At 37.6% G+C, this 25,331-nt stretch overlaps 1 protein-coding gene across 2 annotated transcripts in view; it reads right to left on the bottom strand.

Annotated features, from left to right (window-relative positions):
- Positions 1 to 1,618: 1,618 nt before the first annotated feature.
- LOC147907886 (uncharacterized) overlaps positions 1,619 to 25,331 on the bottom strand; it is a 94,888-nt gene continuing 71,175 nt past the window's right edge. For both annotated transcript variants that reach the window (XM_087411965.1, XM_087411966.1), the window contains exons 5-9: positions 24,753 to 24,869; positions 7,667 to 7,757; positions 2,225 to 2,370; positions 2,008 to 2,140; positions 1,619 to 1,904 (exon numbers count right to left, since the gene is read on the bottom strand). In XM_087411965.1, coding sequence (XP_087268091.1) covers positions 1,851 to 1,904; positions 2,008 to 2,140; positions 2,225 to 2,370; positions 7,667 to 7,757; positions 24,753 to 24,869 — 541 coding nt within the window. In that variant the 3' untranslated portion in view covers positions 1,619 to 1,850. The remainder of the gene's footprint in view (positions 1,905 to 2,007; positions 2,141 to 2,224; positions 2,371 to 7,666; positions 7,758 to 24,752; positions 24,870 to 25,331) is intronic.

A 25,331-nucleotide genomic window follows, 5' to 3' on the forward strand; every position in this document is an offset into this window, starting at 1 on the left:
ATTCCGACTAGAAGATATTAATGATATAAAATTTTATTTAAATTAGAATCTGGAAATTCTTGTTCCACACTTTTCGTGATATGACAATTGGCGTTGTAACATTATTGTATGAAGCATTTTCACATAGAAAAGAACATGTTTATTTAATTACAACACCCGACTGTTGAATTTAATGTCAACTAGATGTAACTCTGCGTTTTAAGAATATTAGTAAAATAGATTTCGCAAATATACGTAATACATCCCGATATGCATCATTCCCGGCGAAAAAATTAGCCAGATGCTCCTGCATCAGTCCCTGGCCGATGCCAGCGATGAAGATTCGGTGCGCTTCCACTATTTTTTAATGTAAAAGTAAATAGAATTTTAGGTTACAACAACCGTCGTTTCCACCAAGAACTTCCAAACGCGATTGAATACCGCCGATCGATATTCTTCCTCGCTCAAAATGTCGATCGGTGGAAATTACCGAATACTGTCGTAATAAACCGAGTAGGCGCAATTCGGATATATAAAGTGTCCTAAAATGATCGCCAAATTATTGAATTACTGAAGATGGCCAGATTGTGGCCGAAACGTTTAATGTTATTGTTTTAATTAATGTAATAATAATTAAATATCACAAACTATAACTTGTGTTGTGGTTTTTTATGCTCTTCTTTTTATATGTTTTAATTTTTTTTTTATTTATGATATATATACAAACAAAAATCAAAAGTGAAATCAATCATTCAGCAATATTTAAAAATTATTTTACCTTTGATAAGTTTTTAACTTTTCTAATAAGTAATCTAATAAGTTACTAATTAATTATAATTTCTGTCAGGTTCGTTCCTTTTAAAACTTTTGAGAGCCGAAACATAATTAATAACGAATTACACAGATCGCTCAATCTAGAGGGATCATTTTCTAATAACTGATTTGAAACAGAGATCCTTTTGGTTAAAAAGACTAATGACGATTAATTATTTAGTTATTAAATGCTTAAGTGACAACAATCTTCCGCGCGGGCTTCTCACTACTTCCTACTTACTATGAATGCGATGTAAAAAGAATAAGTGGAGGAAGATTTTTATCCGTGTGAAATCAAATTTAAAATCATAATTATGGTGATAACTCGCGCCGACATCGTTATCTTTCGATGAAATAAGAGTTGTTATTAAATCTACATATTTATCGCTTGACATTCTCTGCGACTCTTTCTAATTTTTAATAATATAATTTAAATTTTAATTATATAGTTAACTTGAAAACTTATATGAAGATTATTAGATTTGAAAGGAATTGTTTTTAAAAATATTATCTTTTATAACAATATTTAAGAACCAATAGTTTTTAATATTACAATATACTTTTTATTGTAGTATTGCACGAACAAGTTATACAATGCTTAAAATATCTTTTTGACAAGAAGTGGACAGACATTAATTATTGGGACTAAACAACTACAAATTTATAATTCTACTATTAAAACAACATACAAATAACGTACAAAGATCTGTACTATGAATATGTATTATTTTTATTATTATTGCTTTAGTTTTGCGTAAATGTTTTCAAGCCGATCTGAATGGATTTAAATTTTTACATACATCTTAATATTTAAAAGTAAAAAATGTTTTTTAGTATTGCTGGACATAATTTTTATTATTATGTAAATAAACTAATATTTTTTTACATACTTACATTATAGACAAGATACGTTATAATTTAAAAAGAAAGAAACATTTGATATTCTTGGTAATCCAAAATATCCAAAATATGTATATTAATACAAAAGAAATAAACTTAATCTCAAACTTACCTATTATAATAAAAACAATAATTACTATTGATTACAAAATTTCTCATCACTGTTGAATGGAACTCACAATAGTAAAATAAGATATCGATACTTTTGTTAGCTATAAAAAAATATGCATGTGTAATACCGTGTTTGTTGCATAAAATGGTGTAAAATTTTGAATTTCTAAAATGTTGTGCGCAATATATGGTAATAGATTTTACCGTGGCAAAAAATTCGAACGACAATCCAAATATTCCGCCTAGATGTACAATGAAAGTTCTGCTACCTCTTTGCAAGAGAAACAATATCAATTTTTGTACGTTTATTGGTGCGACATACCAACGAACATTATACCTATACAGTAAAAATCGGAAATATAATGACCTTAAATAATTCAATAATAGAAAATACATTTGTAGTACATATATTATTTCTTACACTGTGGAGAATACTTGATTATGGTGATCTGTAATGTCTTGTCCAATATAATTAACCATAAAAAAATATTCAAACAATAAAATTACTCTGATACAATGTGCTGATAGTTGTGCAGTATCATTTTTAGACGATAAGAATTCAGTAATCTGAAATAAAATGCAATTAACATGTGTTGTAATAGACAAATTTACATACATAGAAACATTTACGTATGCAAAGTTAAAAAATTCTTTTCTACATACAGATATTACAAAATTAATATAATAATGATAATATAAAATGATAATGTACTATCTAAATTTTTTAGAGTGAAATCTCATCCCAAAAGAATGAAAATGTTGCCATTATTAAGGGGGGAAACCACAGTAAAAGTTTGAAAAAAATCGAAAAAATTTTTTTTCGCTTATAAGGTGCTTTAGGGTCTTAAGAATAACATACCAAAAGATGGAGTGCCGCAAAAATTTCGGAATACCCAAATTTTCCATTCTGCGGCAACGCCTCTCAGGTATGCTCCGAGCGCCTTTTGTGATTCCGGCGCGCGCTGTAATTTATGAGTACGGGAACAGGTATAATGGCAGTCGATGGAGAAGGAACTTCCCTCCGAAAAGTCTATAGTACTTAAGAATGCCTATAGGTATCACCATATGTAATATACATTCAAAGAACACGTGTGTAACGTTAGTAAACCGAATGTCAATTGTTGAAACGGACGCTTTTTCGCTTCGCTTCGAACTGTCAATATATTTCGGGTTAGCTATTCGTAGAAATTGCGAATCAGTCGAAAAAATGAAGACAGCTATATGGACCACATTACTTCACAAAATATTTACGGATAACCATCCCCAACACGACGATTGCCTGACTGGAGAAAATTCATGGTGCTCGTGGCAAAAGGCGAAATCTTCTAACACTTTGGCTACCTATACGCACAATTCACTAATGTCTGATATAGTTTATGAAGCAATTAAGCCAGTTTACGAATAACTCACTACGGATGATCTTCTCACTCGCTGCATCGGGGGTTTCACTCAAAACAGCAATGAGAGCTTCAACTCGACAGTGTGGGCGATGGCTCCGAAAACTATGAATTCCGGCAAAATAATCATCGACATTGCTACGAACATCGCTTCGTGTGTTTTTAATGACGGATTAATATCAATTTTACATATAATCCAGGTCATGGCATGAAAATTGGCCCAAAAAGTCACGAACTATGCATGGACTTGGATGAGAAACGCATACAGAAAGCGGAACGATCTTTGAGTGAGGGCGCAAAACAGGCCCGCATCGATCTGAAAACAATTCGAAAGGCCAAACAAGAGCAGGAGATAGATGAAGAAGGCCAATTGTATGGCGCAGATTAGAGGTATATAAAAATATTATATAATTTTACAGTATTTAAAACTTTAAACGCGTTTTTCTCGAAACCACTTTTTTTAAACTGGGTGGACACATAACTCGAATAAATCTTTACCGATCGGTTTCAAATTTTGACAGTATATTCAGAATATCTTTCTCTATGGAAGTGCGTAGGGTTTTTTTTATATTACATGGTTTTTTTTTATCAACAATTTTATGGCGTTTTTTTTTTGTTAAATTTGCAAGTTTTCCTTAAAACGTGCACCATTTTGCGAAAAATTAATATATCGAAAAAATCCTACGTACTTCCATAGCTATTGATATATAGAATCTAAAAAACTGTAATTTTTTGTTCCAGGTCAAAAATTAAGGACTCTAGATGTCCGCCCATGGTCCCTCCTTCAAAAATAGGCGCCATCGGACAAGTGCGGCACAGCCGCCATTTTGTACCAAAAATGTATGAAAAAATTCTTATTTGTACTTCATTCATAATATTATAATGCTTATTTTACAAATTTTTGATTGATCATTTCATTGAGCCAAAAAAAATTCCCGAAAATATACTTACTTTTTCGTGCTCTACTGTGGTTTCCCCCCTTAAAGAAGAAACCTGGTTTAGAGAGTCAAAATTTTCATTCCTTTTTTTTTTCTTTAATTACTAGTATCTTTAAAAACATATTCGTAAAGTTTTAGACCGAAATTCAAAATATTTTTGTAATTACAGCTGAAAAACGAGTACAAGTCACGCAGATATATGCAACGCGCATGGTAAGAGCGCCTATTGTACTTCGCTTCTCAGTTCCTAGTATGTCATTATTGACTTTAGTAGATATTTGTTTTCAAAGAGAGCAAAATTCAAACGAGAATTTTAATTCCACCATTTGGCGACTCACACCAAAACACTTATTCTGACGCAAAGATTATCGAAATCGCCGCTTTCGTTGCCGCGGCCTTCAATGCTTTCATGTGTCTTCAATGAAGGCTATTCTGGTATTTTAGAGGTAATGTAGTTGCTGAAATTAAATATTGGCCAATATTGTTAAATATTTGTCGACAATTACGAGCAGCAAGTTACGAAACAGAAACGGCACCGATTAAGCAACATGAAAAAGGCTCATATAGTTCGTAGATTGCAACTAACGCAGCAAAAAGAGTTTTATGAGGAAGCGGAAGATTTGTTATATCAGCTTGGAATAGCAGATTAGCGGTCAGTTGACGAAATCACTACTTTTCGATTGAAAACTTTAAATACAATTTTCTCAAAACCACTTTTTCGAAATTGGCGTGCAAGATAACTCAAAAATTGACCAATCGACTTCGTCCAAAGTTTTTTAGTTACATAATTGTCAACCATCTTAAATGAACTAAAAACATTTGTTTAAAAATTAGTATTAATAATTATTTCTGCATAAAGAAGTCAAAATTTTATATATGTCCAAAATCGTAATTTTTTTTTTTTAATACCGCAGTAATATTACGAATTAAATTGAAGCAATTTAACAAATTTTTTATGCTTATTCGTATCTTCGAAACGATCTTAATAATGTTGAATGACATATTAAAATCTGTAAATAATTAATTCTATTGCGAAAAATATTACCTCAGCCAGGAATCGAATCCGGATTTCTTGTATTCCGTGCAAGCGTTCTAAGCCTTTAGACTACTGAGGCCTTAGTAATATTTTTCCAATAATTGGTATATAAAGGAACAATGTCTCTTTAGGCGACGTAAATAAACAATATAATATATTATAGGACCGTATATGTGATAACAAACTATAGAAATCAAAGCCTTAAACGATCTAGCTGGATCTTAAATGCTTGTATGATTCTTGTGTGAATTTATATACAATATTATGTATGTATTATAGTTCTTAGAAACGTGGGTCAAAATGATTTTTCAACCTTGGAACGCTAATTTCACTAAACTCCACTAAACATTTCAAAGATGCGAATAAGCATCAAAAATTTGTTAAATTGCTAATCAATTTAATTCGTGATATTATTGCGGTAGTGGAGTTAGCGTTTCAAGGCCGAAAAATCATTTCGGCGCGTGTTTTTTTTCAAAGTTCCACAATTCTTACAATTTGATACTTTTCTCTTTTTTTTTTAGTTCATTTAGAATAAAATATTACCTAATTATATAAAAAAAATTTTGATTTTTTTTATTTAGGCAAGAATTATAGGCTGCACGCAAATTAACGATGTCTGTGTCGAAGCACAATAATAAGGTTAGAAATCTGTCAACAACATAACCTTGAAATACTAGCGATTTTGTATCAGCATATATTTTTTTTGTGCGAAAATGCCGAATTTTGAGCCGAAGCGTCATTTACGGGAACTTTTGATTTACTTCTTTAATTTGAAGAAATCTGCAGCTGAGGCTCATCGATTGCTTATAGAAGCATATGGTGAGGCTGCCTTAAGTGAGAAGTTGTCGTGAGTGGTTTCAAAAGTTTAAGAACGGTGAATTTGACGTCGAAGACAAAGAACGTAGCGGAAGGCCGAAAGTGTACGAAGACGCGGAATTGGAAGCATTATTGGATGAAGATTCGTGTCAAAAAGAATTTACATTAGAAGCGACTCATCAAGCAATTTCACATCGTTTGAAATCATTGGGAATGATTCAAAAGCAAGAGAATTAGGTTCCATATGAACTGAAGCCGAGAAACGTTGAACGCCGATTTTCCATATGTGAAATGCTGCTTATCAGGCATAAACAAAAGGGTTTTTTACATCGTATAGTCACTGGTGATGAAAAATGGAGGAAAAATCCACTATGATAACCCAAAGAAGAGGAAATCATGAGGATCACCTGGCCATGCTTCAACATCGACAGCCAAGCCGAATATTCATGGAAAAAAAAACTCATATTGTGTATTTGGTGGGATCAGCTTGGTGTCGTGTATTATGAGTTGCTCAAACCGAACGAAACCGTTACTGGGACTCTCTATCGAACACAATTGATGAGATTGAGCCGAGCACTCAAGGAAAAACGCGCCTACTACTACTCCAGGCATGACAAAATTATTCTCCTGCATGATAATGCTCGACCACATGTTGCGGCGCCGGTCAAAACCTACATGGAAACCCTCAATTGGGAAGCTCTACCCCACCCGCCGTATTCACCAGACATTGCCCCTTCCGATTACCATCTATTTCGATCGACGACGCATGGCCTGTCTGAGCAGCACTTCACATCATATGGAGATACCAAAAATTGGATCGATAATTGGATAGCCTTAAAAGATGAAGCGGGCATTTTTCCAATGCGGTATCCATATGCAGAAAGATGGGAAAAAGTAGTGGCTAGTGATGGACAATACTTTCAATAAAACATTATGTACCGTTCTTTCACAATAAATGCTTAATTTTTTATTAAAAACGACGGAAACTTATTTGTACTCCCAATATAATTTATTATTGTTTTCATATTAAGACATTATTTTGTATTGGAAACTATAAAAAAAAAATTACTTCTAAAATTTTAGAAAGCTTCATGATTTATTCGTAAAAAATTCGTAAAAAACAGCTACTTTTCAATGTTCTCCCTTAAAAAAGAGTGAAAATATTGCATTTGTGAATAAGAAAAAAGGAATAAAGAGTTCCTTCCTTTAGAGTGAATCTCACTTTAAAAGAGCGAAATCTCACTTCAAAAAAGAATAAAAATCCATCACTTTTATTCAAATGCAAATATTTTTCACTCTTCAAGTGGCAGTATTAAAAATAAAAAATTCGTATCTTCCTCGATCTAGTTATGTATTCTATGCTGTAGTGTAGTTCACTTGGTAAACAAATTATGTTGGCTAGACTGTTTTTATTCGCTCTCTCCAAGTAAAGTCGTTCAACTCGTTTTGCCAGTCCTTGTCGTTCGCAACGTGACAATAAATAAATCTTTTTCGTTTGCCGGTATAACTGCTTTTCTTTTGCAAATCTCTGCCAAAATCCCAACAGGCAGTATTTTCATTCCTTTGAAGTAAGATTTCATTCTAAAAAATTTAGAGAGTAAAGTAAAGTAAATTTTGGTATTGTAAAATGTCATGTCGCTTACAGATCTATATCTAATAATGCAAAAAAGACTCACTCCATAAAGATTAAGACTTAAACAAAGCACAGCAATCATTACTAAAAAAAAGTGTGATCCTCGAAAGTTCGAAAATGCGAACTCACAGAATCTTTAAAAAGAAAGGAATATTATTTCATGTATCAGTAGCAATATAGGGCCAGTTCTAACTACAGACTTCTAAATATACTATTAGACTGCTAACTTATTTGAAAAAGTAGTTCCCAATTTTGATGTAACATTATACGTATGCGTTGAGAACCGCTCTGCGTGACGTATATCTGTACACATTAGCACACTATTTTGACAAATTAGCCTATTTAAAAAACCACCAAATACTTATTTTCACAATCCAGCTATGATAAAATATTATAATTTGTAAGAAATTGAATAAAATTGCATCTTTTATACACGTTTATTAATATTCAATTGTCTTTCCAATATCTTTACCAATATTTTTACTTGAACTCTTTCTCTTCCAAAAGAAAATTTTTCGGTCTGAAATCACACCACTTTCTTTTTCAAAAGAAAGAATATTTTTCGCTATGAGATCACACCACTTTCATAAGATTATACATTTAGCATGTGAACAGTTGATGCAAAACACATACTACATTCCTTTGGATATATTCGTGACACATGCGCAAAATTACCATACAATTTCGGGGTCCATTTCACATAAGCTTGTCCTAGGAGTTAGCAGTCTAGTAGTAGTAGTATATATAGAAGTTTAACTCAAGCACGCGAAACGCGGGTGTGCGGCGGGTGGCTTCGTTGGCGCGAGGGAGAGGAATAGCGCGGCCCAATTTATTTACATAAACAGTACTATTGATGCATGCCGCCATGTTGCGACGATACGTATCATGTTTTCTTAGGGATCCTAGGTCCGTGGACCGCCGCCGTTCCGCCGTCCACTCTAAAAATGTGTGGTGGTATTATAACGCGAACAAAGAAAAGTCGATATTTAAGAAATAAAAACTCTTCCTTCTCCTCCTCCTCTTCCTCCTCGCTTATTCCTCGTCCAGATCCTCTACCATTGCTGCGAGGACGTTAAAGAATTTCAGCTCGCTGTGTAAGTGCGTAGAGGTTTAGCATGAATGTAATACATTCATCAGCATCAACATTGTTGAAATTAACAGATCTGTCATCAATGTACACCACTTCCTTCTTCTTCTCCTCCTCCTCGCTAATGATGATAACATCATCATCATCATCATCATTCTCTTCTTCACCGATGATGTCCTCCTCACCGAAGACGACGTCCTCTTTGATAAGAACGCCCTCTTCCTCTTTCTCCTCCTCGATCATTTTCAGTTTTTTGTGTGGTTACTCGTAATTTTTCATTTTTTTTTTAATCACACACACACAAAATATTTTTTTCACTTAAGCCCGTTCACGGACAAAAATATTCCGCTATTAACATGGAACCGTTAAATGGAGGAACATTTTTATAGGTTTATCTCAATCTAAAGATCACTCACATCGAATAAAAAAAATCACTCACATCTAATACCTCAGACAAGACTTGACAAAGACTGACGCTAAGAAGCATCCTTCGCTGCGGCGAAGCTGCCCGGGATATTATTTACACATGGCCGTTGTGTACGATACATTTTAGATCATAAGTGCTGACAGACTATAGAACTATAGAATTATAAAACTCTAGACGCATTAAGAGAAGCGCCGACTATTGTTTATTTAAACGGAATGCGCGTCGAGGCATAGGATAGAACGGATGGGAACTAAAGAAAGAAAGTATACAGGGTGCCAAAATCCGGACAAATTTACATTTTAATTTTCCGCTATATTGTGCCTCCGCCAGAGATTGTTGTTGGCGTCCGAGAAAGACTAATGCTTCGAGTAAACAGTCATATTCTTAAAATGGCCACAATGTTGAAATCAAGCGGAATATAATCGAAGAGCCGCGATCATCGAAGGCCTTCGCGCTGAACGCTCAATGGAAATAATTCAGTTCTTTGGATACCCCAGATCAACCGTTTATGATGTTGTAGCAAAATATACGACTTTAAAACAATCCAACGAAGATTCCAGTATGCCAGCGAGGAAGAGTAACTCGAAAGAACGCACCGCGAGGACTCCCGCAGTCGTTGAAAGGGCTCAAGCGCTGATTTCGGATGACCCAGGGCAATCGTTGCGAAAATTAGCATTGATTGTTGGTGTAAGCGAACCAACAATGCGTCGAATTGCCGAGGAGGACCTTCGATACAAATTGTACACATTAAAGTTACGACAGATGCTCTCTAAGGCTACCATTTTTTATTCACATTTTATTACATGATTTTATTATACGTATTAAAAACTAAAGCTAAGAGCTCGCAATCGACGAGCTGATGCTTGTTGAAGATATTGCTTATAGCGTTCTCGGACATCACTAGCAACGCTTTCTGAAAAAAAGAAAATAAAAGACTTGAGAATTCCAAGGATATTTTCTATATAAAGAGTACTATATCATGCTGCTCCTCGTCCTGATGAAGTGGACTGCAAGGTTCACGATATGTTGACATTCCAAATGTATAATCTTTATATAGAACAAAAAACTGTTTAATCATCCGCTTTTTCAGCAGAGAATAAAATGCATTAGCACTAGTCGTCCTAAACGCGTAAACAAAAAAAGATATATACTTTATGGCTTATATTTGTATGGTATTGATAACGTTGATGATGAGGAACATTGGCGACTTTGATGCTTTTTCCCCAGGACATTCCCAATATCTTGTTGTTTTTCTCGATAGTAGTGAACTTGCTGGCGGATTTGATGACAAGGAACGATATCAAGTTTCCGATAACGTTAAAAGACATTTCCAAATTTGAACATATGAACGCGGTGTCGCTCAATGTGTAGAATAAACAGATCCTTCCTCTACAGCTCACCGATGATAAGAGAGACAAACATGTCAACTTGCTGTATCCGTAAGATCCACGCAACGATAGCCTTGGCCACTGTGCGTGGAAATGTCTCGTGAGCTCGTAACTTTCGAAAAAGGAACACAAGAAATTTTTCTGCGATCGGTAAATATAATAAAATAATAAAAAAAATATTAAAAAGAAATAGTAAAAAAATGATTTCTTTATTTGCAGATGTCTTTATTACTTTAGCTCGAGCAACAAATTGCAGTGGTCTGTCAAAAGATGAATGATTGCGCTATTCGACTGACGAGCGAGAACGATAAGTGGCTCGAATTCGGTAATCACTATAATAAAGAACGAGTGCCATTCATCGTCTACGTTGACCTGGAGTTTTGCGGAAGACGAAACCTGAAAGAGAAAATGCATCGTCGTACACATATCAACAGCGCGAGTTATGTAGTGTAGGATACTACATGCGATGCTCGTATGACGATGCATTATCGTTGTATTGATTCTGTTTGCGAGAGAGAAAGATTGCGTCACGTAGTTCGTGCAATGACTCCAAGACTTGGCATATCGCGTGAAAAATTTGGTATCTGCTAATGTGCCCATGGAAACGTTGTCGAAACAATGGGAAGCATACCATAGCGCGATGCATTATCACATTTGCGAAAAACCGTTCGCGTCGGAAGACACGTGGGTACGCGATCATTGCCATCTCACTGATAGATACTGTGGTCCAGCGTATTCAAATTGCAATTTAAATTATAGAAATTGGTTCTATATTCCGGTCGTATTTCACAATTTATTGGGCTGCGACGTTTATTTTATGATTAAAGAAATTGCTACCGTACGAAGGATATGTAAATCTCTTTATGATAACGAAAGAAAAGAAACGAATGAAAGAAAGCCAAGAGAGCAGTCTTGTAAAAATACATAAAATTAAGGTTCATCGATTCTTACAAATTTCTAAGTGTAAGCCTTGACGTCGTATCTCGATAAAGATAAACTAAAATTTGTACATTCAAAATTTTTCAACCTCAGTGTGGAGGATTTCGATCTTCTCATGTAAAGATGTATTTCCGTATGTGTATGTTGACTGCGTCGAAAAGGAAATCGAATTACTATCGCGTGAATCACTTTATAGTTCGCTGACAAGTGATACCGTATCCGAGAGCGATTACGCTCACGCCGTGAATATATCGCAACAATTCTCTATCCGAACGTTCGGTAAGTACAGTGATCTGTATTTGAAAACAGATGTCTTGCTGTTGGCCGATATTTTTGAGAATTTTCGCAATATTTTTTTGAGAATTTTCGCAGTTGTATCACCAATTATGGACTCGATCCCGTGTATTATTATACACTACTGAGTTTTATATGGGACACGATGTTGAAATGTACGCGTAAGGTTTGAGTTACTCATCGACATCGATATGTTTCTGTTCATCGAATGCGGTATATGTGATGGTCTTAGTCAATGTTTCGGTAGATACACACGAGCCAACAATAAGTATATGCGTTTGTATGAAACCGTCGAAACTGTCATAATACTTGATGTACTACGACGTGAATAATCTGTATGAGCGATGTGTCAATCATTGCCATACGCCGAATTTCGATAATGCGAACTTTAATGCAAACGTGATCGTTCTGGATTCGCTTACCTGTTATATTTCGAGGTTGATCTCGAATATTCACAGCATTTACACGACCAACACATTGATCTATCTCTTTGCCTAACGCACGATAAGCCGCCCGGCAAATGCGAGGATAAACTTCTAACAATAACTTCTAACTGTATGCTAAACAGCGTTATATTCACTACCGCAACCTGCAGCAATGTACTCGTCACGATCTTCACGTAACAAAGATTCATCGGGTGCAATTCGCCTGGTTCCGTGATATTTAATTCAATTCACAGTTTAGAACGCACGAAAAACGATTCCAAGAAAAATTTATATAAGTTAATATAAAATTTATATAAATTAATGAACAACGCGATATTTGGCAAAGCTATGGAAAACGTTCGAAATGATGTCGACATAAAATTTATAATAAAATGAGATGGATGGTACGGCGCAGAGGCAAAATATGATCGCGAAACCGAATTTCCACAGTCGTCTGTGAAAATACAGTAGTGTCTTTACAGAAAATTTGATCGCCGTTGAACTGCACAAACTCGAAGTGAAGTTCAAGAAGCCGATTTACATGAGTATGTGTATACTTGATATATCGAAAGTTTGTTTGTATAAATTTCATCACGAGTATATGTTACCACTGTTTCACGACAAATGTAAAATTATGTACATTGTCTCATTTATAACATAGAGTGCGAGGATGTTTACAGAACTAAGAAACGATATCGTTAGATTTGACATGAGATTATCCGGACAACGCGTACGATATATCTCTAGTGAATAAGAAAGTACCCGGTCTGATGAAAGAGAATATCGGTGCGATAATGATTGAATTCGTTGCGAAGATGCGGTGAGGGTGGAAGGCAAGAAAGACACTAAAATGATGAAAGAGTGAAGAGTAACGTCATAGCGCGAACGATAACGTTCGATGATTACACGCGATGTTTGAAAGAGATTGAAATGACTCACATCACTCTCACAAAAAAGAGGCATATAAATAAGTATGACAGGTAAATTGTTTTTATTATCGGATTCTAAATATCACCAAAAAAATTTTTGAATATTATCAGCACACTACTAAAATATGATTATCAGATTGATTTAATACTATTAACGCATGTTTAAAAATTTTTATTCTTAAAGGTACGAGTTTCTATTCATACAATAGAAAGGATCAAGTGAAGAGGAATTATATATATACTTCTTGGTTTACTTCCTTATATTCTAAAAATTTCAGATAAATTTAAAAGAATTAGTAAAATCATTAATACTGAATTAGCTTTTATTAGCTTAAATAAATTAAATAGTTTGATCAAGGGACATCCTCCCAAGGAAAAAAAAATATGTTGTGTATAAAATCTCATGTAAATCGTGCGATGCTTCTTATGTTGGACAGACAGGAAGAAAACTTAAAACTAGATTGGCTGCAATTATATTAATGATGAGCATCGCAATTATATTAATCAGAATAGTAACAACTAATCGGTGATCATAGAACATTGGATTGAATTTGAACATGACTTCGATTGGAATAATGTCGCGATATTAGATAAAAAGCGTTTTCTTAATAAACATTTAATATCTGAGTGTCTTCATAAACTCATGCAACAAAATAGTCTCAATTAACACTCAGATACTGAGGGTGTACATTAAACTTATATATAATTATTAAAAGACATTAAATTAAATAGTTACATTTTGTCGGTTTATACAATTTATTATTTACATATTGTTCTTTTTTCTTTTTATTTTTTTGACCTGACATGTCTTACTTATTATATTAAATATACAATATTAGTCATGTTCCGTTCGAGCTACGATCAACATAGTTTTTAACTTGATACTCTTTAATGATAACAGATTTTAATTGATTTAATCCAATGTCGAGACGAATTTCTTCTATGTCTTGGAGTGAGTCACCAATTTTTTAATGTTAATTTGTAATTTGTTGGATAGAATGGTTCCAAAATATTTATAAGATAATTGTTTTAATGTTTCGAATAGATTACAATATTAAATCTGTTAAACTGATGATGATTTTTTCTTGGACATGAAGGAATTGATATTTTGAAATTGTATTGCTCAGGATGGGTCCAAAGTGAATAGAAACATACTATTTTTTGGAATAATGATTCTATTTTCTGGAATAAAGATTTAAGATTGCGTATTAACTACCACGCTGACTCTCATTCGCCCTGATTTCTTTTTCTTCGAATTTTTTGTTGATATTGAAAATATAAGTGCAGAAATATATACATGAATTTAGTATACAATAATATTAATAATTTGTTGTAATTTTTGCTATTATCGCGTGGATTTGAAAGTATATATAATTTGATTATGCCATAATTTTCTAATTAATGTTCAATATAATTACACATTGTCGTATTTCCAATTGTTGATATTGCATTAAAATAAAATTTGTTTCACCAGTCCAAAACATCTAAATAAGATCATCGGATTAAAAAATAAGATTATGGAAGTATAATACATAAACGTATGAAAGTAAAAAGATATCATATCTATTAGATTTTTTTCCATCCTTTTTCGATCCTATATAAAGTGGTAACTTGGACAATCTTGAAAAGAGATCAGGAGCGGATCAACGCCTTTGAGATTTTATGCTAGAAGAAGCTCCTGAGAATCCTATGGACAGCCAGGCGTACGAACGCTAAAAATTAGGGATGAAGACGCGTCTGGATATGATAATCTGCTATCGCATCCTTCAATACTTCGGGCACATAATGCGTCGTGAAGATAGCCTGGAAAAGTCAATAATGGAAAGCAAGGTAGTTGGGAAGAGACCGCATAAAAGATTGTCATCGAGATGGGATGACCAGATAAAGTTGCTAACGGGAGACCAAAGCACTAGATAGAAAGGAATGGCGCCTGATTGTAAAAAGGGCGACTTCTTTTTGACAATCATGACGCTTCAAATTTGAAGCAAACGACTAAAGAGGAGGAGGAAGATTATCGATACGATTGGATCATTGCATGTGATCATCGATTGCTCTTGACAGAACAAATCGATCAAGAGTGGCACTATAGATGTATGATTAGACTTTGAATATAAGGAGAACATGCATGCAAATACTACAGCCTATTGTCTCATCATACATGATTGCGTGGTTCAATATAATCCGTTGTGCACAAAATAAAACGTGTGCAAAATAACCTAAATGCATCTTCCGACACAATATAAAATCTACGATACGTCGCAATCAACCGCAATCTTCTTCTTTTCAATGACATGTCTGTGTCAACGTTCATGGATCTATAAGTATTCATCGTTAACAAGAAATTTTTCGTAAAGAAAATGGTGGTGCTGAAATAGGGGACCGTTCTCTCGCATCACATTTTTACGAGTTCTATGGAAATTTTTGACAAGATCCGACAGGTGGTTGCGCTTCTTGGTTGATTGTTTATCATCATGGATTGCGATGGAAAGACGGGATGGTCCCGTACAGCGAATCAAAATACCTGATTACGATGGCTGTATTTGAAAATAATGCTACTGTGAACGCAAGAAACGAACGTGATTGTCGAACTTACTTCTGGACGATGAGCAAGACTGCATGTACATCGAGACTTTGGATGCAGTTTACAAAGACATGGAATCTTTAACTAATTTAGGTGTTATTATGCAATGTGGATAACATGTTAAGAATTGCGCGTTACAAAATGTATTGAAAATATATAATTGATTGCAAAAGAATTTTTAAATAAAAATATGTAAACGTGTTTATTACGCATTTCTTTTTCTTTCCGCTATACTACATGTATGTAAGCATGTATGTATGAACGTACGTATGTATATTGTGACATGACAATTTTTGTCCGTCACTTTTGCGAAGTGTCTGCAGGGAATCTTGCGTTCTCCTGGCTCGAAAGGCGAGCGTGCAAACAGGCGTTATTCATTCATTTGTCTGTGTTCGTCTATTTTTTCTGTAAAGAACTTAATTCTTTTAGTAGTTAGTCCCGTATTTAGACTTAGAATCATCAGTGGATCGTGCTAGGTAGCTAAAATATCATTTTGTGATCTCACTATCTCATCCACCATTGAAAGAAGGAAGACCACGCCATCACCACGCCAAGAAAGTGCGACGTCAGATTTGAGAGACTTCATTTGGGAGCTTGTACACGCAGGTTGTAAAATTTTATATATTTGTTTTATAATTCGCTACCGCCTTGAGCTTTGTAATATCGCACGCCACTTACAGAATAGAGCGATAGAAGGCAAAAATTCCCGGCCGTCATATGAATAATACGAACGCCATCGGAGATATAAATACCCCGACGGAGCCAGTGGAGGAGTTGCCAAGACATCCTATGCTAGTCCGAATATTTTAGGGACTACCGGCGTCGCAAGAGTCTATGAAAATTTATATTTGCAAGGATTTATATTGTGCACTCTAAGACGCAATGATTCTCAACTCACAAGGACTTATACGATACGCTGAGCCGCGTGATTGATAGGAGCTAATCGGCCCGTGATATGACCCCAATTAGGGAGGGGCCGAACGGCCTGCGTAAATCCGTGGAAAACTCCCGGCTGACACTCGTGCTGTGGCTGAGTCGCTGTCGTCTAAGAGAACGCATATTTCGCCTCTATCGAAAAAGATAGAAGAGCGAGTATCGGGAACATCAGATTGTCGCAAGGAGAATTCGAGGAGACGAGAATTAGGGTGAATGCCTGTTGTAAAAGCCGATTACCGGAGTCGTAGCATCGGATGGATCGCGCGTAAAAACTCGCGCGGCTGCAAGCGGCTGATTTAATGACTGCCGTTAAGATCGGTGGAATTACGAGCCACATGCCATCCACCCGAGTCTTGTCGTTAAGAGAATTACTAGCTATCGATTCGCGTTCGTCACTCTTGCCACAGTCGAATCATTTTTCATTTTGTTTAGTATCTTTTGTGCCGTGCCAAATCGATTACTGTAGCTGTATCGTATGCTCGGATTATCGTTTGAATTCGAACTCTCGTGGATAACATTCTTTATTCGGAATACGAACTATTATACGCTGTCGTGAATATTTAGTTGTCGTACATTCGCCATCTCCGAAGATGATCGTTTGGAGAATTAAGATCTCATGATGTAAAGTACAATCGTTGAACCGGCGTTAGAAGTAAGACATCGTTGTCGCCCGCGGAAATAGATCTTATCAAATCCGGCTTAGGGAGCGAAGTTTCGAATATGGATTGTAACTAGGCTCACTAAATATAATTGTTATCTATTTCATTATTAATTTGTGTGGTTCTTGCAACCTATCTCTCTTCTCCAGCAATTTCCCCACTCTTTAATAACCCACCCCTATTGCCGTCGCGAATTAATTGTGTTTCTGACCGCCAATTTCTAGAGACGAAGAGATGGGAAACAGGAAACTAGTCACAGTTTCTACGACATCCTTGGTAGGTACGGCAGTAACAAAGCTATTACATCTTATGGGATATACCCGCTCAGATACAGGCAGGATATTTTATATTAGCCACCCAGAGCGAAAACAACCTTAACAGTGTTGCAGAACAGGCCGAATCCACATAGAATCCACGAGATCGGAAATAAGATCAAGTGCTAGCTACAACAGGGACCATAGACGCCAGCAAGCCGAAAGAAGGAGGATCCAGTCGAAGAGTTGCGAAGACAAGTAGCAGCCTTAACCTAAGTAGAGAAGATGGCTAGAAACTGGAATAGATACAAAGCGGGAAGCAGATCCTGAAGTAGATTCAGAGGCAAGAAGCAATATATCATATGCTACTACCACAGACGCTTCGGAGCAGAAGCCCGCAAATGCGAACGACTATGCAAGTTCACAGCCAAAAGAGGACAAAGCGGAAAACAGCAAGGGCACTCAATGATTGCGGCCGTTGCGATAATCCACGATTATGCCGCTTATATGTTATAGATAAAGTAACAGGCCAGAGATTCCTGGTAGACATAGAATCTGACATCAGCATAGTGCCAGCATCAGGCGCGAGAAACAACAGGAAACCAACTCCCTATCAACTATATGCCGCCAACGATACACTGATGCCAACCTACGGGACAGTAACACTGCAACCGGAACTCGGACTCCAATGAGCATTCCCTGTGGAGATTCGTAGTAGCCAACGCCACACAATCAGTACTAAGAGCAAACTTCCTAGCATCTACCTATAATCTCTTACCCGACATGCGAAGGAAAAGATTGATAGATGGCAAAACAGGCATGGAGGTGAAAGGCATGGTAAACATCACGACGACGTCATCGATAAAGACAGTAGCCACTCTGTCCGAGTACCACGCCATCTTGACAGGACATCCAGGAATAACGAGGATCATCGGACAACGCGAAGCTAAACACGAGATAGTACACTATGTAAAGACAATACCAGGTCTACCGGAAGCGTGCAGACCCCGAAGATTGGCAGACAAGCTAAAGGCGGCCAAAACGGAATTCGAGCTAATGCTGCGAATCATCCAAGCATCAAAAAGCTCATGGTCATCACCAATACACATGGTACCTCAAAAAAACGGAGAGTGGCGACCAAGTAACGACTATAGGAGACTAAATGCGAGGACAGTATCCGGACCGATATCCAATCTCGCATCTAGAAGACTTCGCGCAAATGTTACACGGAAAGATCTTCTTGCTAGATCTGATCCGAGCGTACAATCAAATTCCGATACATCCGCAGGACATACCAAAAACAGCGATTACGGCGCCATTTAGCATGTTCGAATTTAAATATATGCCGTTCGGACTTCGAAATACCACAAACATTCCAGATGTTCATCAATGGAGTATTACAAGATCTGGACTACTTTCATACATAGACGACATCTTAATAGCATCAAACACACCGGAGAAACATAAACGAAAGAATCTGCACGAAGTGTTCGATTGGACAAACACGGAATATGCATCAACTCAGCCAAGTGCGTCCTAGGGAAAGAACAAATAAAGTTTTTAGGATACGTAGCTTCAGCTGAAGGTACAAAACCACCTCAATAAAAAGTGGAAGCGATAAAGAACTTCCCAAAGCCACGATCAAACAACTACGACAAATCCTGGGAATGATAAATTTTTATAAATGGTTTATACCAGAAGCAGCGCAAATTCAGGCTACCCTGAATGACGTATTCAAAGGCGAGAAGAGAAAAGGGAAAACACCAGTCAATGGATACCCAAGCGCGAAGATGCCTTCGTCAAGGTCAAGGAGAGCCTAGCTCAAGCCACGTTACTGGCACACCCGGACGCAACGGCAGAACTGCGGCTAATAATAGATGCGTCAGATACGGCCATTGGAGCAGTACTATAGCAATAGACCAAATAGGACTGGCAACACTAGTTTTTCTGAGCAAAAAATTAAACGGCGCGCAGATAAAGTACAGCCCGTACGACAGAGAATTCCTGGCAATATACGTAGCAGTGAAACACTTCCGACACATGCTGGAAGGACACCAATTCAGCATCTTGACGGACCACAAACCACTGATTTACATTTAATCAAGATCCTCGGTGCAGCTCACCGCGAGCATGTTGCCTGGAATTTATCAGCCAATTCACAACCGATATACGGCACATAGCAGGTAGAGACAACATCGTAGCAGATCCCGAATCGAAGGTATCCAAAGAGGAGTAGACTTCGGAGAACTGACGCAAGCGCAAAAAGAGGACGCCAAATTAAGAACCATACTAGAAGGCACACAAGGACTCCAATTGGAAAAAGTACCCGTCCCAAGCTTAGAGGCAGCTATATATTGCGACATCAATAGTAAGACCTTATTGTACGCAAGCATTCCGATAGCAAGCATACTAATTATTACACGGTCTAGCTCCGAGGGTCAAAGCAACAGCAAAGCTAGTGGCAAGTAGATTTGTCTGACCGAACATAGACAAGGATTGCAGATAATGGACACAGGCATACAGTGCCAAAAGGCAAAGATAAAGACAGTACAACGCCAATTGGAAACATATTAGAGCCAACAAGACGGTTCGAGCACATACATGTATGACCTTGTCGACCGCTACCAAGCGCAAAAAAACTTTTGATACTGCCTAACAATAATTGATCGCTTCACACACAGGCCAGAAGCAATAGTAGATATATCGGCGGAGACAATAACAAAACACCTTTTCTGAGGCGGAGTAACAAGATTTGGAGTTACGCAAAGGATAACTACGGACCATAAGAAGCTAGACCGAGAGGTGGACATAAGTCCTCCTAATAATATTAATAGGGATCCGAGCGGCAAGGAGAGAGGATCTACAAGCAACAGCCGATATGACTACCAGGACAGTTCTTAACAGATATACCAACCAAAAAACAAGAGGGACATGAATACCTGGAGACGCTAAGACAGGCTATGGAGCAACTATGCTCGAGGATCCGGAGACACGGACAAAAGCCGACATTCGCCTTCAAGGACTTAGAGAACATTTCAAAAGTGTTCCTAAGTCACGACGCGCCAATAGGGACGCTGCAAGCACCGTACGACAGGTCGTACGAGGTCCTCCAGAGAGACGAGAAAACATACAAGCTAAAAATCAGAGGGAAAGTTGGCCATCGCCGTCGGCCTCTACTGTTCGCCGTGCGCTAGGAAAACGGCTCAGGAGTCGATACGAAAAAAAAAGAAATAATGCAGAATTATATGATATATACAAAGTGTATTTACAGATATGTACAGTGCCTTGACAAAGACGGTGGTGTATATATATATATATATATATATATATATATATATACAAAAGAAAAACCAGCAAATTTATGTATGTATGTATGTATGTACGTATGTACATACGTAAATAGGTAGATATGTACTTATGTATAAACAACTCGCGACAAAGAAAATATGTAAAAAGACGCGATAAAACATGTGGTAACAAGTTCAAAATTCTTGCAAAGAAGGGGAGGGGTTACTCCCTCTTTGATTCTAGAAGTATTACTATATACATCACAATTTATGCAGTTACGATCAGTCTTGCGATTATCTCTTTTACGAACAGCTGAAAAATGTATTTCGCCATAGAGAGCAGCATATTGTACTAGACGAAGAAGAACTGTTACGCGTAAGTTTCTATACACAAAAAAAACGTTTTTTCAACATTACGTATGTACAACATAAAGTGTCGCGCGATGCGCTTACTGAGCAGACAACTATTAGTTACAAGTTTTTGGAAATTGAAATCAACGTCGGTCCACCGAGTTACGTGAAGATTGCCCTGGGAGATCATCGGATACGGACTGTCGCTATCTCTCGAAATGTGAAAAGGTTTCTACGAGCAGCAATGGAATATTTACAAGATGCTTCGAAACTACCACAAAGACAATTTCATAAGCGTTGGGCAGCTATCTGCAGAGTTTGCACGCTGAACGACACTCGTACGTTTCGATTCGTACGCATGATCGAAACTACGCCGTATATTTGAGTTTGACAGATGTATCGATGTAACGTTCGATCGATTAGCCAAATTATTTCGTCGATACGATCGATGTCAAATATATAACGATTCTCCAATATCGCGTCCGAGAATGCTATACGCGATAGCGACATCTTCAACAAGCAGCTCGTCGATTGCGAGTTCTTAGCTTTAGTTTTTAATACGTACGAAAATAAAATGATATAATAAAATGTGAATGAAAAATTTTTCATTCACATCACTGAATATGTACTTTCTTTATTTCCCATTCGTCCTATCTTATGCCTCGACGCGCTATCGCACTCCGTTTAAATGAACAATAGTCCGTGCTTTTCTTAACACGTCTAGAGTTCTATGTATATTTTTATTGTCTATCAACACTTATGATCTAAAATATTTCATATACAACGGCTGCCTATGAATAATATGTCGGATAACTTTGCCGCAGCTAAGGATACTTCTCAGCGTCAGTCTCTGTCAAGTCTTATCTGCGCAAGATATTCGATGTGAGTGATTTTTTTTATTCGATGTGAGTAATCCTCAGATTGAGATAAACCTGCAAAAATATTCTGTTATTTAGCGGTTTCGTGTTAATGGCAGAATATTTTTGCCCGTGAGTTACGTGCTTAAGTGAAAGTGATAATTTTTGTGTATGATTCAGAAAAAAAATGAAAAAATACGAGCAATCACATAAAAAATTGAAAATGAAGGAGGAGGAAGAGAAAGAGGTCCTGATCGAAAAGAACATCATCCTCGGCGAGGAGGATGTCTTCCTACGCGTCCGGTTTCACACGAAGAACATAGTCAATGGAGATGGAGTTGTCATAGTTGGTCTCTCGACATCACTAATGCTCTATCCTCTGGGATGTGATCAAGAGAGCTACGAATTATCATGATCAAGAAGGCCACGGCCTTCCTAATTACTTGCGAGAGGTCCTCCGGGATTACTTCCGACAGGTCGATTTTGTACGGATGGGGCCGGGGAGTAAAAAAATTTACTTGCGAGTTCTGGAAGACTTTGTTTTAGGCCCACTTTTGTGAGACCACACATAAGACGAAGTACTTATCACCCCCCTTCCTGTTGGCTGCGGTATGGTGTGTTACGCAGACGACACTTATCTAGTGAAGACTTGGAGGAAGCAAAAATCAGGATGAAGATCGAGATAGATGCAAAGGTGATGCGAAGGATCAACACAGTGGGCCTTGAGGTGGCACTTCAAAAGTGTAAGGCGATGTACTTTTACAGTCGTCAAACTGGGAAGCCGCCTACTATGAAAGTGAAAATGGAGTCAACCCGAATTGAAGTGGGCTCCCAGATGCTCAATCTGGGGCTCACTTTGGATAGACTCTGTGGTTTACTTTGGGTTTACTCGACATACTTCGTTGACCCAGAGCGGGCAAGATGTCGGACGCTCTAGCCCGCCTATTGCTCAACCTCGACGGTCCAGACGTAGAGGTTAAACGTCTGTGCACACGCGACTCTTTACTTCGCTGTCCGAATAATCCGGGCCTACAGAACTGTGTCGCACGCAACCGTAACGGCTTTCATCGGGGGATGTTCTCCTCCCTCCCCCCATGGACCTTATGATCACCGAGCGCTCCGCGGTATACCGGAGCGTCAAAGAAGCCCAGTCCAATGCATCCGGAGGAATTGTCCCGGTCAGGGCCATTGACGTCATGAGAGAACGTGAGAAAGGGAAGACTTTGAGGAGCTGAGAAAAACGCTCCACAATCCCTCCATATACGGCCGCAAAATCGTTAAGGCCATCCAGCCTCACCTGAGGGCTTGGGTGGATAAGAGTTGAGGAGAGTTAATCTTTCACATGGTGCAAATCCTCATGGGGCACCACTGTATCGCAAGGTATCCGCATTGAATAGGGAAGAAGCAGACTGAAGCCTGTTTCCAGTGTTGCGCGGGGTATTGTTGCGGGAGGCAATATGAACACGGCGCGCCACACCCTCGCCAAATGCATGCCGTGGGATAAAGAGAGCCGTATATTGATGGAATTCATTGGGCGGGATCTTCCGCTCCCCGCAATAATTAGCAGGATGATGGGGAGCGAAAGAGAGTAAAAAGCGGTGACGGATTTCTGCATAAAAGTAATGGTGCAGAGGGAAGAGGCGGAGAAACTTAGGTAAGGGAAGACAGACCCCTTGCTGAATCAGGATAGAGGCACCCACCCTTTAATCTGAGGGCCTCGCACATTCGTTTTATATTAAGAATAGGTCAGGGCAGAGAGGCAGCCCCTCCTCCCTTCTTTCTCTTTCTCATCTTGAAGAGAGAATTTCATCGAGAGAAATGCGATCTTATCCTGCCACATAAAGAGGTCAAAATTGACGAGGAGGTAGTTCACTGCGCCAGACCTAGGGATGTCGGAAACAAATCTGAGGTAATACCCGACATCCCCCAACACCGGTCAGTGTCAGACCACTGTAGAATTTTAGTGGCTAAGCGGGCGCCTTGGCATCTCACTCGGCTGATACAAGACTGTCTGAATCCCACATTACTCCCGAGTTTAGTCAAACACCGGGAGTGTCTCTCCCTCCTCCCCCCTATAGGACGATCTCAGAATCGTCGCTTCAGGGAGAGGTTTATGAAGATTTCTCTATGTTAAAAAAAAAAGGAGGACGCCCTCGGCGAGGAGGACATCATTGATGAGGAGGGTGATGATGATGATGATGACATTATCATCGTTGACGAGGAGGAGGAAATGGTGTACATTAATAACAACCCTGCTAATTTCAACAATGTTGATGCTGATAAATGTATTACATTCATGCTAAACCTCCTCCACCTGCACAGCGAGCTGGAACTCTTTAACGTCCTCGCAGCGGCTGGAAGATGAGGACGAGGAGTGAGCGAGGAGGAGGAAGAGAAAGAGGAATTGAGTAAGAATCTTTTTACATTTTTTTTAAATATTGGTGCTTTTTTGTGCGCGTTATAATACCGCATTTTTGGGGATGGCGACGGGTTGATGGCAGTCTGCGAGCTTAGGATCCCTAAGGAAACACGATACCGTCACAACATGATGCGTATCAATAGTTTATGTATAGTTTAGTACAGCGATACTGCCTGAGCCGCGCCATTCCCCTTTCCCTACAAGTATCCTCCGCATATTTGCACTCCGCGCACCTGAGTTAGAATCGACCCTATATTGCTACTTGTACTATTTGTTATTGATACATTAATACTAACTTGATAGCTTTACGATGAATATCGACAGCAAGAATTATTTCTTTATAAATTGCAGTCTCGTTCTTTAAGTTATCATTTTTTATTATATTTAGCATGAATGCTTTTTTAGTACGATAACTGTAAATAATTTTTTTATAATTACATAATTTTATTACATATAAGGGGATAATTTGCTAATGTAGCCAATTATATATATATATATATATAGTCAGGAGTTATCTCCAATGATCTTGACTTTGATATATGATTCTGAATGATCTTCAGAAAGTTTTAGCCCGTACTCTTCACATTCATTCAAAAATTATTTACAAATAAAATTGAAAATGTGAATTTGCATTTAACTGTATAATTGAAATTATAATTATTATCACAAATTTCGGTATAAAACTTTCCATGCAAAGCGAGATCCACTCCATCTCCTCCCTGCCTAGGCGCATCCGACTTTGTAAGCAAACAATTGTAGATCTTGTTTTGTGTGGAAAGTCTTAGGCAGAAGAGAAGTAAACCTCACTTCGCGCGAGAAGTCGTACTCCACTAGACAGGGCGGAGGTGAGGTAGACGTCATTTCGCGTGAAAAGT

This window comes from Acromyrmex echinatior, chromosome 12, assembly GCF_024713525.1.
Source record: "Acromyrmex echinatior isolate Ae372 chromosome 12, ASM2471352v2, whole genome shotgun sequence".
In the NCBI taxonomy this organism is placed as follows: Eukaryota; Metazoa; Arthropoda; class Insecta; order Hymenoptera; family Formicidae; genus Acromyrmex; species Acromyrmex echinatior.